This window comes from Lissotriton helveticus, chromosome 3_2 (assembly GCF_964261635.1).
Source record: "Lissotriton helveticus chromosome 3_2, aLisHel1.1, whole genome shotgun sequence".
Lineage (NCBI taxonomy): Eukaryota > Metazoa > Chordata > Amphibia > Caudata > Salamandridae > Lissotriton > Lissotriton helveticus.
In genome coordinates this window covers 73,379,463-73,399,343 of record NC_136062.1, presented here as the reverse complement: position 1 = coordinate 73,399,343, position 19,881 = coordinate 73,379,463, and the positions used below count along the sequence as shown (strand labels likewise).

At 46.9% G+C, this 19,881-nt stretch overlaps 1 protein-coding gene across 2 annotated transcripts in view; it reads right to left on the bottom strand.

Moving 5' to 3' along the window:
• The window catches only part of DMXL2 (Dmx like 2), a 1,907,871-nt gene that overhangs the window by 209,951 nt on the left and 1,678,039 nt on the right, over positions 1–19,881 (bottom strand). For both annotated transcript variants that reach the window (XM_078684818.1, XM_078684819.1), the window contains one exon: positions 1,911–2,038. In XM_078684818.1, coding sequence (XP_078540944.1) covers positions 1,911–2,038 — 128 coding nt within the window. The remainder of the gene's footprint in view (positions 1–1,910; positions 2,039–19,881) is intronic.

The window sequence follows — 19,881 nt, the reverse complement described above, 5'->3', positions numbered from 1 at the left end:
CTGGAGCTGGATTTTTCGGCAGGAGAAAAGACAGCGTCTCTCTCAGTGCGTCAATGGGAGGGTCGGCTTCCTTCGGCACTCGTTTTCCAGCAGGGCGTCGGGTAAGTAGATAGCCGATCTGCTATGTATATGATTCTTATGCCTTTATAAGGATATGATTTGTTATAACCACATAAGGGCATGAATCGGGAATATTTAAATAGGGTCCTAGATACGTTCACAACAAGAGGTTGCACACTTCATGCAAGTCGGTGCATGGAAATTTAGCATGACACCCGGGACATAGCTTGAATAGAGTACGTTTCATCGACTGCTAGTGCGGTCGACACGGGTAGGCCAGACTGCCTGCCTCAAGTTTTCCATTTGAAAGTTTTCCAAAGTGAGACTATGCACGTTAAATAAGGAACCGCGATCGATAACAATACCCTTGAGGGTAGTGGATTGCGCGTCGCAGGGGTCCGAAAACGGTGCTAAACCGGATCGCAGCAATACACATCCGAAAAAACCAATCTAAGGATGGTGTCGATGCCCCTGCGCACTATCATCGAAAGGAGGAGTCACCTACCTCATAACTACAATACTTCTTTGAACAAAAACAAAGTTCAAACATCTGGCCCCAACACCAGATGGCGATCTATGCTAAAGCATATGATCTACAGCTCATATGCCTAACACTAAAGGATTTTTGCCTGACCTGGACGAAGCTTTGCACTTATGCAACCGCCATGTTGGTGCTCCCGGCCACGCCCCCCCTCCTCATGATGACCCTTGTTACAATAATCTCTTTGTGGGGTCGAAACGTCAACATCTAGTATAGTGGACTGTTTTTCAATTGATTTTTGAGAGTTACACTCCTACACAGAGTACCATATCAGTCACTTGTATATATGCTTTCTGTATAGCAGTTGCGCACTATAAACTCACCCGCTTAACTTGCACTGCGCCTTAACACTATTGGGGCATCTTGATTTAACTTATTTGTCAAATCAAATAGAGGATATCCTTGAAGTGAGGTTTTATGAAATGAATTAAATAAATTGAGTTTTGATCTCTGGTTAAACTGATCTATTGATGGTTTTTACAAGTTGTCACTGACGTTGAGGCTTACACTTCACACATAGAGACCATAGTTTCTCTATTAGTTAGCTCACCTGTTGGCACCATAAAATTCTCCCTTTCACATGCTGGACAGGTGGGGTCATGGATGAGGCCACATGACACCACCTGGTGGCACTGTGGAGCTATTGCTTGGGCACAATTTACGGATTCAGTAGGATGCTAATAAGGGGAGGAATCTGAGGGGTAAAATCTGTTGACTTTGGATTAAAAGATAAATTCTTATATTTTGTATGTAGTAGCCTAAGAAAAGATAAGTCTTTACATCATGTAGATTGTTGAAACTACAATAAGGCACCCATCGCCCATTTCTGGAAAAAGTGCAAAACTGTAGCACTCTTTTCATGAGCAAGCCAAGGTTATATTTAATTCTTGGTAGGTTCGGACAGTCGGTTCACTATAATGGGATGAACATTTCTTTACCATAGTTAATGCAAGGATATCCTTGTGTTACTCTTGCAAAAGTTGTACCAAAAGAGGTTTAAACAATAAAAACAGAATCAATCAGTGACTAAAAGGCATCCTATTATCCTTCTTAAATCTTTGCAGACTGACACGTTCTTGCAGACTCTTTGATATAGAGAGGGCTTGATTTTTACTCAAGAAGTAGTAATCTCCCAGCAATAACTACAATAACTGAACAATCCTGTAGCAACAATACAGTAGATCCAAATCTGAGATAGCTACACGTCTTACAAGTAACATACTTTTATAATGGCCGGACAAGTTACATTGAATAATGCAAATTAAGAACAATTCAAAACATCTATGAAGATGCACAAAGGATCAAGTACCTTGTTGCCTTGACAGTTGAAATACATTCTAGTTACCCTTGCATTCCCAGCCTGACGAAAGCATACAAGTTGCTGAGGGCGATTCCATTCAAACATTCGAACACTACCATCCTGAGCACCAGTGGCATCTGTGAAAAAATATTATCGAAAAAACACCATAACTGTTTATTTTTAGTATGAAACACATGGTAAAATAGATAGGGACACTTTCAACTATTGTGATATATGAGCTCATAAAACAGTGGATTATTTTAAAAATTGATAAGTCAATGTGAGAAGGTGTCTCTATATATACACTGGACAATAAGGCAGTACAGTGTGTATACAAACAAAGCCCACAAACCCCAAAGGTTTAACAGAGGTTAAAGTCAGAACTGACCTTACTCTCCAAAGTGGTAGCTTGGTCGAGCAGTAAGGCAGGACCAGAGGACAGTGTAAAGTATTTGTTGTACACACTCAGTCAGCAAAAGGTTTCACACACTCAAGAACTGAACTCCAGGCCAATTGTTATTATATCCTCAGATATAGTTGTTTTATTTTTAGAACAGACAGTTATAAAAATATACTTTTCGAGATACGAGTACTCTCATGTAAATACTTTGCAGAGGAGCAATGAGTTGTACACACAATAATTACAGGATAGCTAATAAGCAATACAGTTCTGAAACACACTCTAGCATTGAGCTCAAGGGGTTTTTCATAGGAAAGTACAGTTGATTTGTATGCATGGATATCTGATACACTGCTCTCCATACTTTACAGCTATATGGACCGATTGTGTATTTCCCACGGGTGTATTATGTCATAAGCATCTTATTATTTACTGTTGAATGAATTAACTGTATTTGTCCAGGCATTATTCATCGTATATCTCATGCGAGCTCATTTTTGTATGATTTTTCTTTTTTTCTGTACAATTTTATGTTCTTGAACTTTAATAAAAAAGATTTGAAATTAGGAAAGTACAGTTGATTTCTTTATGGATTACTTTGGTAGTTCCAGGACTAGGTTGTAGATTCAGTCCAGGGGTCTAAACTGAAACCAGATTAGCAAACACGTTTTACTTATTGTGTGGGATTTTCCTGAATATGAAGCTTTTTTTAAAGTTCACACTTAGAAACTTTTCAAGATGATTCTGACAATGTTATCCAATGGGAGGAAATTCAGGTTACAGATAAAGTGCGATAGCGTTACTTTTGTAAACCAGCACTAGTCTCCTAGGGCCAGCACTGGGGGCTTAACTTAAAACAGGTAGGTAATTGCGTTTCAGTATTTCGTACGATTTTTGAAGTATATTTGCAGTTTTCAAAAGTAGACACTTAGAAGAAAATTCATAGAAAAGCAGACAATGGGTTCCTATGGAGAAAAATACAGGTTATTAGTAACCCCGCTAGGGATTACTTTGGCGGTTCAGTACTGGGCTGAAAGGTACAGTGCTGGCTTCTCTCCTGATCACAGGTGAGTATTTTCGAATTCGGACTTTGGCTGATTTTATAGGAATATTTTCAGTTTTCAAAACTTCTCACTTAGAAAACTTTCGAGTCAAAATGGGTCAATGTTATCTAATGGCAGGTAAGTGAATTACCGGCCTCCAGGTGAGTACTTGGTTGGTGAAGGTAAGATTCTGGGTACAGACTTGCGGGTCCCCCAGGATCAGGTAGGTATAGTTAATACACCCTCAGCGGCACAGGGGCGGCCGGGTGCAGAGGTAGTTAGGCCCAATGTTAGTCAATGAGAGGCAGGGGGCCTTCGGTTGGTGGCGGCTGGCTAGCAGGCCACGTGGCTGTGGGAACGGGGCTCCTGGTCACTTGCTCAGTGCAAGGGGGGGGAGAAGATTAGGACAGAGAGGTCACAGCCAGCCGCACTCGGGCGGCTGCGTGCAGGGTGCTTTTGAGCCGTCGGGCGCTCAATATTATGTTTTAATGTTTTTAATGTTTTAAAAGCTTATAAAGCGCTCGATTGCCGTGGCGTCTTGGCGCTAGTGTGGGTGAGTGCAGATCCAAAGAACCCTAGCTTATGCCAAGCTAAGCTACAAAAAGAGTTGTTTTGAGACTCTTCCTGAACAGTCTCAGATCTGATTGAGATCTCATGTTAGGAGGTAGTCTATTCCACAGGTGTGCTGCCCTGTTGGATAGTGTCCTGCCTCCCTACCTGGCCCCTTTTATCCTAGATATCTTAAGGAGTCCTGAATTGGTAGATCTCAAAAGAAGTGGGGGGGCGGTAAGGCGTAAATAACTTAGCGACTTCATCGACACCCCCTCCATAAAGTGCCTTATGGACCAAACACAGGACCTTAAAATCAACCCGCTGCCGTACAGGTAACCAATGCAGTGATTTAATGCCTGCAGAGGTTGAACAGCCTCTAGGGATGTTCAGAAGAAGTCTGGCAGCTGCATTTTGCAGAGACTGAAGCATTCCCATCTGCGTTATGTCAATGCCCATATAAAGGGCGTTGCAATAGTCTAGTTTAGAAAGAAAAAGACTAACCATCACCGTCTTCCGTAGGTCGCACGAAATGAAAGGGAAGATCTCTCTTAAGGTTTTTAGAAGGAAGAAACAAGACGATGTCAGACTATTGACCTGTGCTGAGAAGTTAAGCTTATCATCGAAGATAACCCCCAGGTTCCTAACCTTGGAGACCGGAACCGGACATTTTCCTGCCTCCACTGGCCACCATGAGTCATCCCATACAAGGGGTCCCCCTCCAAACTCTAGCACCTCCGTTTTGTCTGTATTGATCTTAAGAAAATTACGGTTCATCCAGTTAATGATTTCGGATAGGCAAGCGTGGAATTTGACAGCTGTGATCTCTGGCTGCTTACAGATGGAAATAACAAGCTGTGAGTCACCAGCGTAAGATACTAGCACGAAACCATGTCTTCTGATGAGCCTTGCTAACGGGGCAACATATATATTGAATAATGTGGGGGATAAAGACGATCCCTGTGGCACTCCGCATGGAAGCTGGAAGCTCTCGGATTCCAGTCCGTCCCAGACCAACTTTTGTTCCCTCCCCTTCCGAAAGGATGCAAGCAGAGGCAGGGCAGTATCCTCAACCCCCAGATCCTTCAGCCGCTGCACTAACACCGCATGATTCACGGTGTCAAATGCTGCTGATAGGTCTAGGAGTATGAGGACCGCCCTGCCCCTTTGATCAACTACCTGCCGAATTTCCTCGGTTGCTACAACTAAGGCCGATTCTGTGGAGTGACAGGCGCGAAAGCCATGCTGGGTTGAGTCTAGTAACTTATGAGAGTTTAAATATTGACTCAACACCATATTTAATGATTTCTCAATTTCCTTCGCCACAAAGGGTAATCCTGCAATCGGGCGGTAATTCTTCAATATCTCCGGGTTGAGGTTGGTTTTTTTTAGTAGCGGTCTAATCGCCACTTCTTTCCACTGAGCCAGATATGATCCTGTTGTCAGTACTAGATTAATAAGAGGTGTCAATTTTTCACAAATCTTCTTAGGGGCTAAATGGATGATAGAGGGAGGGCAGGGGTCAGTTGGAGATCCTGATTTTATAGAAAGAAGCAGCTTTTGCACCTCCTCCTCTAGCAATTCTGGGAAACAGGATAGCTTGCATTGCATCAGTGGCCGATCACCCTCTTCGTTGGCTATGGTAACATCCAAAGGTCCCTGTGCCTTTAGAAGATCTTCGTATATCGTCTGTACCTTACTTTGGAAGAAAAGGGCCAAGTTATTGCACATCTGTTGGTCGGCCATAAAAGCATTTTTCTGCTGAGGTTTTGCCAAGGAATTAACAACTCTAAACAGTTCTTTATTAGAGTTGGCAGCAACTGTAATTTTGTTAGAAAAGTATTTCTCTTTGGCCTTGATTATCTCCTGTTTGTATTTCAGCAGTGCAAGATCATAAGTTGTTCTACTACTCTCACTATAGCCGCGTCTCCACCGGCTTTCCGCTCTCCTGCACTCAATCTTTAGGGCCTTGAGCTGAGGACTATACCAGGGAGAGGATATCCTGGGTTTTCTTATAGTTATCTCTTTCTCAGGGGCTACCTGCTTGGCTGCCGCCTTGATCCACTAATTAAACTCAGATGCAGCAGCATCATTGTCTGTCGTGGGTATGTACGGGCCTGTGCTCAGAGCTGCCTCGAAAGCAGTACTCTGAACTTTTTTCCAGTTACGAATCTTGACTTTGCCAGGTTTGGCAGCTGGTTCGTGGAGCAGACTTTTAACTCTAAAAGTGAAATGAATGGCGCTGTGGTCCGTCCAGATCAAAAGCCTTATATCCACAAGCTCAAGATCAGGATTGTTGGTGAAGATGCCATCTAACGTGTGGCCTGCCCTGTGAGTTGGTCCAGTGACCAGCTGGCTAAAACCATATGCCTCCAGAGCATCTAACAATTTGGAGGATTCCGAATTATCTGCGACTTCTAGGTGATAATTGAAATCTCCCAAAAAAGTAAGAGGCAAAGCATCAATACATGACTCTAACAGTGTCTGAAGAGCATGTGTAAAAGCTTGTCTTGCCCCCGGCGGGCGGTATACTAAGTATCCCTGAAATGAGATAGAGTTCTTTACTTTAATACTGAAGCGTAATGTTTCTGCTGGCAAGACTGATATGGCTTCAGTCCGTATTTTAAAATGCTCTCGATATATAATGGCTAGTCCCCCACCTCGGCCATCTATTCTATCTTGCGATAGGATGGCATATCCCTTCGGTACTGCAATATTCCAGTCGGGAGCAGAAGTATTATCTGACCATGTTTCCGTCAAGAATAATATATCCGGAGAGGATACATGAATCAAATCCTCCAGTTCATATTTGTGCTTTCCCATGGAACGCACATTTAGTAGCATACATTTAATGGTGCCCGGATGTGTCCCTTGTCTATCCTTCATAGTAAGTGCATTGTTACTAGCCTTTCCCCATGTATTTTCTCCTACCAATTTATCTAGCTCCCCTGATTCTGTTGTTGATGCACCCATAGGGCGGGAGGTAGAGGTCCGAAAGGCGAGGAGCTGGCTCTTACTATATCTATAAAGGGTCGAAGCTCCAGGGGTCCTGGCCCTCGGCCCGGGCCAGGCGCGGACGGGCGCAGACGGACTTGCCTTCGCCGCGCCCGCTGCGCGCGTCCGCTGTGCGGTCACCTCAGCATTTGTTTATATGCTGTCGGCAAGCTAAAGACTAGAACGCCAACCCCAAGTGCAGTGCGGTCCCGCCTAGCTTCCGGGTACCGCTGGGGTCGGGCGATGATGATAGCGCGAAAATTCAAGTCAGCACTCAAAGGTAACTTCTTTAAAAAATTGTAGGGCTAAGTTTGTGCAAACACGCTAAATTTTAAAAACACAGGACACAGTATTAGAATATTAAAAACGTTATTTAGCAGCAACGAAAGGAGTCTTCACGAGGGCACTCACATATACACAGCACACCCACCTCAGCAAGCGTTTATATGCTGTCGGCAAGCTAAAGACTAGAACGCCAACCCCAAGTGCAGTGCGGTCCAGCCTAGCTTCGGGGTACCGCTGGGGTCGGGCGAAGATGATAGCGCGAAAATTCAAGTTAGCACTCAAAGGTAACTTCTTTAAAAAATTGTAGGGCTAAGTTTGTGCAAACACGCTAAATTTTAAAAACACAGGACACAGTATTAGAATATTAAAAACGTTATTTAGCAGCAACGAAAGGAGTCTTCACGAGGGCACTCACATACACACAGCGCGCCCGCCCCAGCAAGCGTTTATATGCTGTCGGCAAGCTAAAGACTAGAACGCCAACCCCAAGTGCAGTGCGGTCCCACCTAGCTTCCGGGTACCGCTGGGGTCGGGCGAAGATGATTGCGCGAAAATTCAAGTCAGCACTCAAAGGTAACTTCTTTAAAAAATTGTAGGGCTAAGTTTGTGCAAACACGCTAAATTTTAAAAACACAGGACACAGTATTAGAATATTAAAAACGTTATTTAGCAGCAACGAAAGGAGTCTTCACGAGGGCACTGAGGATCTTGACAAAGGAACAAAGACTGCAGGCTCGGGGACGGTGACTCTCCGGGGCGACCAGTACTTTGAGAGGTAAGTTGGGATGTTGGAGCACAGGTAGGTACCCCAAAGGGAGGCACAGGGGGCTGTAGAGCGCGGGGGTGTCTTTGGGTGTCGGAAAAGCTTACCCTCGGCTGGTCGCGGTTGGGGTGTCCCCTTGTTCTGAGTCTGCAGGCGTCGGCTGGTTCGTCAAGGAGGGTCTTTGGGCACTGGACTTCGGGTCCCTGTCGCCGGGGGGACATCCTCGCGGTCTTGGTTCAGGTTGGCACGGCCCGGGCTCGGCTGGTGCAGAGTGGGCTGGTCCAGAGCTTCCTGGTGGGCACCAGGTGGGTTGTTGCAGCAGAGCCTCTGCTGAAGGGAGTCCCAATCTTCGAGAGGGTCAAGGCAGTCAGGTCCTCTGGGGGTCCTAAGGTAGCTGTCCGCGGAGGTCGCCGGGATTAGGCAGGAGCAGGTTCCAGGACCAACAGGCCGTAGGGCTGGGGACAAGTCAGTTGTTGTTGTCTTGTTGTTAGCAGCTGCGCAGCGGGTCTTCTTCTTGATCTCCTTTCTTCTTGTTGGTATCGGGATCTCAGTAAGGAAGGTTCAGGGAGCTCCTAAATACTGAATTTAGGGGCATTACAGGTAGGGCAAGGGCAGGGACCAATGGGTCCCTGTCGTTGGGTGAGTACACCCCCTAGCCTGCTCCTCTCCTGTGGGAGGGGGGCAGGAGCCTAGCTGGGATTGGGCAGGACTCCCCATATACAAGAAGGCCGGGGTCCGGGGTGTTGCTTCACCTCGCCTCCTCCACCTGAGGGGTGGAGTTGGCACTGGTTGGCACACCCCCCTTCCGGACGTAGTTTTTCCCGCCAGTCTTCCCGCCAGAGTGGGGCTAGGCCTGGTGGGGGGCTGGTTGCTGGGTACAGCAAATGGTCTGGAGAAGCTCTCCGAGGCGGTATGCCTTTGAAGCTTCCCCCTGGCCATCTTGGGGGAGGAGACATAGCACCTCGCCCAGGATGTGCTTTGTTGCAGACCCAGGAGAGCGGGGGCTCTCCACCCAGGGGTCCAGCAACATGTCTGCTGGGTGGCAGCCTCTGCAGCCACTCAGCCCAGACGTGGATTGTCCTTCGGGTTTTTGGAGGGCATCTCTAAGATGCCCTCTTATGCATTTTACATTAAACCCGCACTGATGCCAGTGTGGGATTTAATGTGCTGAGAAGTTTGGTACCAAACTTGTCAGTCTTCAGTGAAGCCATTATGGTGTTGCGGAGTTCGTAAATGAAAACCTCCCAGCACCATATACTCTTAAATGGCAACACTGCACTTACGGTGCCCAGGGATGGACCTGGGTACTGTAGGGGCCAGGGCTCATGCACCTGGGCCCTCACCTCTGGCATAGGGCACCCAGCTAGAGGGGTGACTGAAGTATGCCAGGGCAGTGGGTTCTGTGGGCATGGCACACAGGGATGTGTGCCATGTCGACTCTTGCTTTAGTTCTGTAATTACGCACTCAGCCTGCAAAGGCAGTGTGTGGGTGCCAGGGTACAGGGTCCCGGAGGGTGGCACAAGTGCTGCAGCTCTCAGAGGCCTTCTCTGGTCACCATGCCCTAGGGTACCATTTACTAGGGGCTGACCAGAGATGCCAATTGGGTGTTTTGTTTCAGCATAGCTTTTCTTTGTAGGGAAGGAACACAGGCACTGGGTACCTGGTTGGCAGAGACCCAGGGCACACTCAGTCAAGTACATCAGCAGTTCAGAAAAAAGTGGGGGCATACCAAGGCAAGAAAGATGGCACTTTCTCACAGTCAATCAGTCCTCACTCTGACTTATGAACCTCAACTTGCAATACTCTGCATATAAAGGTAAATGATTGTTCTTTGCAGCTACACCGCACTGTCCATATCTGAACTACTTCGGTTTCTTGCCACCCCATGGTCTCTTCAAATAAACTCTATGAGAATTCCCCAGAAGTCTAGCAATAAATGAATTCTCCCATTTCAACTTAAAAGTGAAAGCAACTGCAGCAATGTACACTTGGTAGGATTTGTTCACACAGCTCATTAAATAACTATAACATTGAATCCCCTTATTCAAGGAAAACAAACAGGAGTTGAAAGGTACTGAGAAGATTCTTTTAAATGTGCCACATTTCCTGTATACTTGTATTTAATCCAGTGGATTAACTGGCAACTGAGCAGTTACCGTATTTGAGATGAATTCCAAGGCCAGCAAACTTCCTAGTATAACGTTCGATACACAAGAGATAGCTATCAAGTGAAGCATAAGACAATTTAAAAAAAAATTAAAAACCAAGTAATTTATTATCGACAGGCAAATCATCAGAATCAAACGACAATGCTGCCTCACATTGCCTCTAGCACCTGCTTTTTCAGCCTCTCTTTTCTGCCTCACTAAGCTATCCCATTCCGACGTTCTACCACAATCTGGATACAGAAACCACCCAATCCAATCTGATGTTTTCACTGGTATTCTGAAATTTCCCTCTCCCTCCTGAGTGGTGCAAACAATCCTGAATTCTTTCTTTGAACACATAATTTATCCACAAAACATGATAATATCTTACATTAATTTTCTCTCTTAGAGAACACCACGTGGGGAGGCAACATGGGCCAATTATAAGTAAAATGATAAAAAGAGCAACTTGAACATCAAAACCAAAAACTCCATTGTTCTGCCCAAGTAGTTTTTCCCTTCTGCTGTGGTATTGTCCATTACTGCGGTCAGGGAAGATCCCAAGATTCAATTAGAAGGAAATGGTGCTGATACCATCAAATTAGAGGTACTTGTGGTAGCTTTTGCCATTGTTTATTATCTTTCCCTTCTTCTCTGCCTCCATGAAATCAGGAGTTAAGAAAATTATTTGAAATGAATCTGATCCCTCCTCTCGAACCATGTCAAGACCATCTATCTCCTCACCATGCCATCCAGTAGCTAGTATACCAGAGGCCTGTAGTCTTTACCACTGTTCCTCTGTTATTCCGTCACTTCCTTCGGTCCCCATTACCTGAATTACTCCTTCATGCTGACTGGTTATAAATAGGAAGATGGTACTCAGATTGTTTTGAGGTGGGAATATCAATATCATCACAATTCCTCAATTCAGGAATCTGGCCTTCTTGCTATCCATGACTGGATAACTAGAACTCACCTTAAGCTCCATACTAACAAAAGTGAAATGCACTGGCAGTGGATTATCCTTCAGGGCTGGATGCCACAATGAGAACTTTTGTAGAGCCAGAATAGAAGTCTGTACTAGAGTAGGTACAGGCCTATTAATGGGTCCCAAGGGGATAAATGGCACAGGGGAGGGATCAGCCAGTGGTAACCGAACTGGATACCCTGTGGCTTGGTTGGGTAGTAAGATAGAGGAAGCTGGAAATGCATTCAAAATTTGCAGCAAGGCCCTCTTTGAAGGCCTCATTCTGCTGCAGGGTCGGCGATGGCTTGAGTAACTAGGGGCACAACAGAACCAACTGAGGAATTGGTTCTGTGGCAGGTTATTTCACCAGAGTTTAACTTACATCTTCATGTCCTCACGCCTTCTTTTTGGAGTCAGAGTGCCAAGATGGGAATGAGTCTCACTATGCTTTTTTATGCTTACATATGGACTTGGATTTACTGGAAGTATTCTAGGGGGAAGAGGAACAGTTGTGGCAGCAACCCCGAGAGTGAGTTCAGTGACTTGGAGCAGAATCAACATGAAGACTGAAACATCTTGTGTTCGGCGACGTACAATTTCGCCTCCTGGTCCTGAATCACCACTGGATGCATGAGGACCTATTTATTTCATGGCTTAGAGTCACAGCCCGAGCCAAAGCACCAAAGACATACCACACGCCGGTTTGCGACCAACACGTGCTTCCTGTAGTTATGGTACAGCTCGAATCTTCCTGTAGTTATGGTACAGCTCGAATCGTGCAGTTTTTGGCAGGGACATTATTCCCTAGAACACTGAGGAACATTTTTAAATTATGGGAAAAGTGTTAAATTATTAGGAAACTGACAAAGCTCTAGATCAGTGTTGGAAGACATGCAAAAAAAGGAACTGACATCAGTGTGCCAGGGGATACCTATATCAAACAACACTCTGTTACTTCCGGGGTGGTATGGAGGCAAGGCTGAGCCGACAAAGCCACTCAGAAAAATATGGGATAACTGATACAAAAATATATGGCTGCAGTATGGTACCTGGGGAATAGTCAAAGGTGACTACTCTGTGGTTTTCTTTTTTCAATGTACTCTTAATCTGCAGTTACCGCCTGATGGTGATGGTAATGTCTGGAGACCATAGAGCATCCACATGAATCTCTCAAGCCCGGTAGGGTACTAAAGAAGAGTGTCTATTGTTTGGAACTAAACAATTTTTCTTATGATCTAGATGGCCGGCATCTTAATGGCTTGGTTGGGAGGGGAGGGTGGATAGGGTATTCCTATGTCATGACTGTATTTTTATATGCGACCTTCAAATGGGACACCTTGAATAAAAAGTTTACACTAGAAATAATCTGTATTCACCACTACCCACTCCTAAACCCTAAAATTACCCTTGCTGGTCTTTACTACTACTCACCCCAAAACTCTAAATTTACCACTACCAAATCTGATGAAAATTGCTATGATTCCGGTGTCAGAATGGCTCTCTTCTGCTCCCTTGACGAGGCTGTCGACTGTGTAATGCGTTTGATTGTTAATATAGTCGACGATCCCTGTGTCATAGGAGATTTAAATACCATTGTCGACGGGACTTTCGATGAAGTCAGCCTTGAGGTGGCCGTTGACTATGTAGTCGTCGGGGCAGCCTTCGACGATGCCGTCAACGAAGTCATCGTCATCACTCCTCTCGAAGACACCGTTGCCACTGTCCTCGATGAAGCAGTCAGCGCTGAGCTAACTGCGGTCATTGGCAGCATAGTAGATTTTGCTGCCATCATTGACAGCGCTGCCTTCGACTGGGTCTCTTGTCGATGAGGGTTTATGAGGGGTATGAGGCAATACAGGCAGTCCTTATGAGGCTCTCCAGAGGACAAGCTTGCCTTTCCACAAGACCTGCAAGGTCTGAATGATATTTTCTTGAATCCTTCAGACATTCTCTCAAAAACAGAAGCCAAACACAACAACTTTTCCTTTCAGAGAAATCTGAACCAGGAACAGTCAAGGTCAAAAGTTCACCAATATGAAGAGCTGAGCAGAGCTCGGGGAGACTCTTTCTCACACGTGCGGTTAGAAATCTGAGGTATGGTGGCTCTGCAGGGGCTTGTGGTCTCAGGGCTGGTGACTCATTGGCTGGTGTTTGGGCCTTTATAAAGAGGACAACAGTATAGCAAAATACAATTGCTTTTGCAATGGGTTTTATGTACTTCTTTTGAGTACTGCTATTTAAGGTACCGTGAGACTCCCAACATGATGACAGGGAAGATTCAAGCATCTGAATCTAGGAAAGATTCAATACTGGAGAATGTAAGTTGCTGCCTTTGGAGTCATAAATAAATTGTCTAATGGTTAATACAGGTGGGACTTGAACTTGCATGGACACAATGCCGCCTGTGGGTAACTTGTTCAAATGTCCAGCATGGGGAACGAGTGATCACTGAGAGTGCTGTGTTCGGATAGCCTCTTTGTTCCTAACTCATGTGGCATCCCATTGTTGGACCCGGCCTCGTGGCCTGGTCCTACCCCTCCCGCATGGCGGGCCCGGGACGACATCGGCCCTCCATCGACCCGCTGTCGCCCCCCCTGGCACTACCCTCCACGAACTCTCGACGAGATCAGCCACCCTGGCATCCCACGGCTCTCCCCCCTGGAACCCGGCGAACCCTACTCGCCCCACCGCTGCAGGTCCCGCTACTACTCCGGACCACCAATTCAGGCCCGACTCCATCTTGGGCCCATCACGTCCCGAGCACGTGGCCTCAGCCCGACCCCGGCCACGGCCCCAGCGAAGCCCCGACATCGAGGCACCAAGATCCACCCAGGTGGTAGAGTGGCCCCTCGACGGATCTAACAGGAGGGGAGTTTCGATGGCCCTCCAGCCGTCCCTGGACGCCTGTTATTGATCGCCCTCCGGCCTCCTTGGGCGCTGGCTCCACCCCCCTGCTGGGTGTCTGAACACCCTCATCCCGGCCCCTCTGGCCCCCAGGCGCGAGGGTCCGAACATCAAAGGACTCCAGTCCTATAACTGGGCTAGCCCTGGATTAGGACGGTAGTTGTATCCTGGAGTCGAGAGCCCTGCTGACGCTGTCGCGGCTGACCCCGAGAAGAACTCACTACCTTGAACGCTGAAACCACCTTTGGGGTCCTGCTGGCGCAGCCGCGGCCCAACCTCGCTGAAACCACCTTTGGAGTCCTGCTGGCGCTGCCGCGGCCCAACCTCGCTGAAACCATCTTTGGAGTCCTGCTGGCGCTGCCGCGGCCCAACCTCGCTGAAACCACCTTTGGAGTCCTGCTGGCGCTGCCGTGGCCCAACCTTGCTGAAACCATCTTCGGAGCCTGCTGGCGCTGCCGCGGCCTATCCTCGCTGAAACTACCTTTGGAACCTGCTGGCGCTGCCGCGGCCCAACCTCGCTGAAACCATCTTTGGAGCCTGCTGGCGCTGCCGCAGCCTATCCTCGCTGAAACTACCTTTGGAGCCTGCTGGTGCTGCCGCGGCTCGACCGTGCGGAACCCCCCAGCTTGAGGATTGAGAGCTGTGCGCAGGGTATCCCTGTACCCACCCGGTACTGAGACTGTCCCGCTACCCCCTGTTCCCTGTTACCGAGACTTTACGGATCTCTCGATCCGCTTGTACATATTGCCGGAGATAATCAACCTTCTTTTTACTGATAAAGCCTAAGAAACTATCCTCTTGTGTGGTGTCCATTTGTAGTGGTGTGATTACTCTGCTGTTACGATTATAGGAGAGGAACCTCACCCAGGAGGCCTCTCGACAACGCTCGTCCACTTCCCGAAGGAGGGATGGACCTAGGGGTGGTCAGTCAGACATCTTCTGCCTCCCCCGGGACCGCCTTTCTAACACCCATTTTATGGTGTTTTTAGGAGCGCGCATACTTCCGCAGCCATGAGTGCTATATTGGGGACTATCTCCCTTGACTAAGGTAGTGTCGCTTTACCTATCTGTGGGTTTTTCGTGTCTGTGTGTTTGTCTGCCGTCTACGTGCCACCCCACTTGTGACCTATCAATCATTAACCTCGAGCCTAGGATTCAGTGCTTGCCTAACCACGTATTTGCCTGTCGGGCTTGATATGGAGTTTACACGGAGGAATTAGTTAATAAAGATGCATTTTAGTACATATGGCTAAATGTATAGTTTTTCATATCAGCATCGACTTTTTCCACATTAACAATCCCCCCCTCTAGTTGATATTTCAACTACACCATGTAACTCATACTTTGACAGTTATTTTATTAGGGGCCTGTTGTTTATGCTCACTTTCAACACCTACTACCTTCCTAGTTACTCACATTTTTCCCATTTTGAGGACTGCGTTTTTTTTTATAATCAATTTTATTGATTTTATGAGAAACCCAACAAGAGATAACCAATACCAGCTGTTTGTAAAGAACGTCGCGAAAGACATTTACATGAAAAGATCACATTAGCATAGAAGAACCCATAGACCGTTGCGTTTTTACAACAGGTAATCCCCAATTGTACAGACCTGCACAACAATAGGAACACAATGAAAACTGGCAACAGTGATCTGCACAAACGGATGATCTACCAGGGGAGCCAGGAGAACCAATCTGAAAACCAGTCCTGCTCAGGGGCACCTACCTCCTCACATATATCTCTTTGTAAGTGGTGGAGTGCTTGGATGGCAGGTGTTAATGTCCAAGTGTCTGCGTCTTTCACTGAAAAGAAAGTGCAACAGCAGCCCCAGACTTGGCAAACACCCCTTCCTCCATTGCGGTCATCAAGTCCAACACATATTGATGCTGCATTACAATGAGGTGAATTGCTTGCAGTTCTTCCTTGATTGAATTAAGGCCGATCTCAGTGCTGGTCATCATTTTAAGCCTTTCCTACCTGGTTATTGGCAAACAGCGTGCGTTGACTTTTGTCTGCAGGGTGAAGAAGGGTATCAACTATCCTGCTTCCTGACGAAACTTAAGTAACAGTATGAATTATTCGGGAATGTCCTTGCACTGAGCCCAATCAAAATAGTCTGCATTCCTTTTTTCGCGAGCCTGGTGCACCAAGGTTGTATTCTTCCTTAACGAGTGCTGGTAGAAGTCGGATAGTTCTTCTCCAGGAATGGCCAGGGTTGGGGTGTGTATTGTGAACAGGGAACATCCAGGGTAACTCATAGGCAAACTCGATGCACGACTAGTAGAAATACATCAGTGTGGAGGTGCCCCATTGCATATCAGGAATGTGCATGATCCTGCCAGAGTTAGCATCCATCACTAACCTCTGAAATATGGCAGGTGCACTGTACAAGTCAAAAGGCATTACAATAAATTGATAATGCCCAATAGGGGTTGAAAATGCGGTCATTGGTTTGGCATTATCAGAGAGACTGTTTTGCCAGTAACCAGCAGTCAGGTCAAATTTACCGAGGCCAGAGCATCAATTAGCTCATCCGCCCTGGGAATTGAATGGGCATCAGTCATAGTGACTGTATTGAGATCCCTATAGTCCAAACAAAACCTTATCTCTCTCTAACCAACTTGGGTGTGAGGTTTTGGCAGAAGGACTACTGGACTAGCTCAAGGGCTATCCAAAGGCTCAATGACCCTCAACTCAAGTATCTTTTGGACCCCAGTCCAGATGCAATCTCTGACGTGGTAAGGCAGTCCGTATATTTTATTCTTCACAGGCAGACTGTCACCTGTTTCCACTTCATGGGTACACAGGGGGGTTTGACTGGGTGTCAGAGAAAATAACTGGGTATTGAGGACTTTCCTGCAATCAGCTTGCTGCTGCTCAATGAGGCTGCTTGCCAAGTTACTCCATCAACTGACCCATCAACAGGGTCCTGAGAGAGGAGATCAGGGAGAGGGTACTCTCTTCCACCTGTCCCTCATCAGTGTCTATAAGCAAGCCCATGTCAGCCCTGTCAACAAAAGGTGTTAGGCGTTTCTCATGAAGTACCCTGTGGGGACGTCTAGGAGTGCCTAGGTCAACCAAGTACGTGACCTCACCTATTTTTTTTCAAGAATGGTGTGGGGACCACTCCACTTGTCTTGGAGAGCTTCTAGGGCCACAGACTCCAACACCCATAATTTCTGTCCTGGCAAGTAAACAGTCCGTACATCCTTTTGGTCATGCCAAACTTTCTGAAGCTCCTGGCAGGCAACTGGGTTATTGCTGGCCTTCCTAATGTTCTCACCCATACAGGAAGCAGGCCAAAGACATAGTCCACAATATCCTGTTTAGGAGGTTTGCGAGGCTGCTCCCAGCCCACCTTAACCAGACACAATGGACCCTTAACTGGATGTCCAAACATAAGTTCAAATGGGCTGTAGCCCACCCCCTTCTTAGGAACCTCCGTGTAGGCAAAGGGAAGGCAGGGTAGTAAGACATCCCATTTATGCCTGAGGATTTCTGGGAGTCCCTTTATCCTACCATTCAGGTTCTTGTTGAACCTTTCAACAAGCCCATTGCACTGTGGAAGTAGGATGAGGTAAACTTGTAGTTTGCACCACACTCTTTCCACATTGCAGTTATGTAGCTAGACATGAAGTTTGTACCTCTGTTTGACAAAACCTCCTTAGGAAACCCCACTCTGGAAAAGACTCCCAAAAGGGCCCTAGCCATGGCCCTTGTCTATAGGTCCCCCGCATTGGGGCTGTGTTTTGCCCCCTCTAGTCCCCCCCATCCCACTGAGCACACCCGCACTGCACTGTGACCCCGTTAGCAGGGCGAAGAGGACAGCACTGACATTATAGCAGCACGGACACTGAAGGGACAGCTTAGAACTCAGGGTCCTCCGGAGGATCCAGAGGCCCTACGTACCATACCAGCATACAGATGGCACAAAATGGCACGGTCACCATCCTTACACTGAATGTGCATGAGATGCATACCGTGCGTAAACGGTACTCAGTCTATGCCTACTACAAGCGTCATCATGCGCAGATCGCAGTATTGCAGGAAACACACTTAACAGCAGGGGAAGTGGCAAAGCTGCGTAGGCGCTGGAGGGGAATCATATGCGTTACTACGTATTCAGCCTTTGCTTGAGGAGCCCTTATATGGGTACGCCCTGGCGTTCCCTTTCAGGGGCAGTCCCGTACTGTTGACCCAGATGGCCAATACATTCTCTTGCAGGGACGACTGGACAGCCAAGCAGTCCTATCGGGGAGTATATATGCCCCAATGTTGACCAAAGTAAATTCTGGGATGCACTTTCTGCCCCGCTGAGCACATACACACAGGTCCCCTGGATTTTAGGAGGGGACTACAATTGTGTACAAAACATAACACTGGACAGATCCCCCCCCTCCCCCGGCGACCCCCATAGAGGCGCAGGCAAAGCGGTTTGCAACATGGGCACACCATTGGTCTCTCAGTGATGCCTGGTGCACTCGCAACCCCACTGCTAGTCTTTACTCCTTCAATTCAGTTCCCCATGACCTCAGAGTGTGCTTGGACAGTTTCCTTTGCTCCTCCGCTATCTTACCTCTCATCTCGGACATGCACTATCTAGGCAGGACCATATCAGAGCATGATTCACACACACTCATGATGCACTGGCGCCCACCATACCCCCTGTCCCTACATGGCGTCTCCCCAGGGAATGTCTTGATGACCCCGTTTCCAAACAAACCTAGGCAGACCACATCAGCCCATACTTCCGAGAGAACACTGATACTGCAACCACGCGCGTGGCAGAATGGGACGCCTTTAAAGTTGTTATGCGAGGCACATGTACTCAACAAGTCGCAGGAGTCCATCAAGTCCTGGAGCGGGACATAAAAAGAAAAGAGCAAGCCCTGGCCTCCCTTACAAAGGAAACTAACTCAGACAGAGACATGACGAGCCAAATTGCAGCAACAAAAACAGCATATGAAGAGGCCTTAGTAAGCTTGCGTATGTATAATTTCGCGGCATACGCGGTTCGTGCTCATAGGGAGGGTGACAGGGCGGGAAAGTTACTGGCATGGCTTGCCAAGCAGGACTCGACCCTTCCACCAATCACGGCAGTTCGCAATGCTCAAGGTATCCTGCTACACTCCCAAGACTCAATAATGCATGCCTTTAAGGAAAACTAGTGGGACCAAGAAAGGCTTGGGTCTATTCACTATCTGGCCTAGACCACTCTAATTTAATAAACAACAACAAGATGGCCAGATGGATTAGTACATTATATTCTCACCACACGTAGCCAATAATCCTAAGTGGGCAAACTTTTCAATTAGTACTTTTTTACTTCTTTCATTTTTTCAAAAACCATTTCAATATATCCAGACATAAACCATACACAAATAGTGACATTCACATGTAAGACCATAGTACAAATACAATTTTTTTACAAAAATAAATGCAGAACATTCATATAAACACCATATAACAAGGGGGATGAAGGGATGCCTCTACTCATTAACTTCATGGGGCACCAGTCCTAATAACATGAAAACAAACAAACGGCGGTTTAACTCTTTCATATAGGCCTGCTTGTTTGACTATGCTGGAACTATTTTAATAGATTACAAGGGTCAATAAACAGGGGAACTGTGTCCTAAATTATAGTCCTGTAACACCCTTCCTAGGTCCTATTCTAGCACAGGGTCAACGCGTTTCGAACCCGGACTTTATTTGAGGGTTCTCCTCAGGACGTGGACTGGACGATGGCCTTCACTGTGTTTCTTTAGATCTTCCCAGGGCATCTATCTTTATTTTGATGGAAAAGAAATGTCACTCTGCAACTCGCAGTGGTTTTGGTGTCTTAAACTGCGATGCGAAGGGGCATACGAGTGATTTGGTCCTCCAGGCCTCTTAATGGCAGTGATCAGCTCTGGTCGGGTCT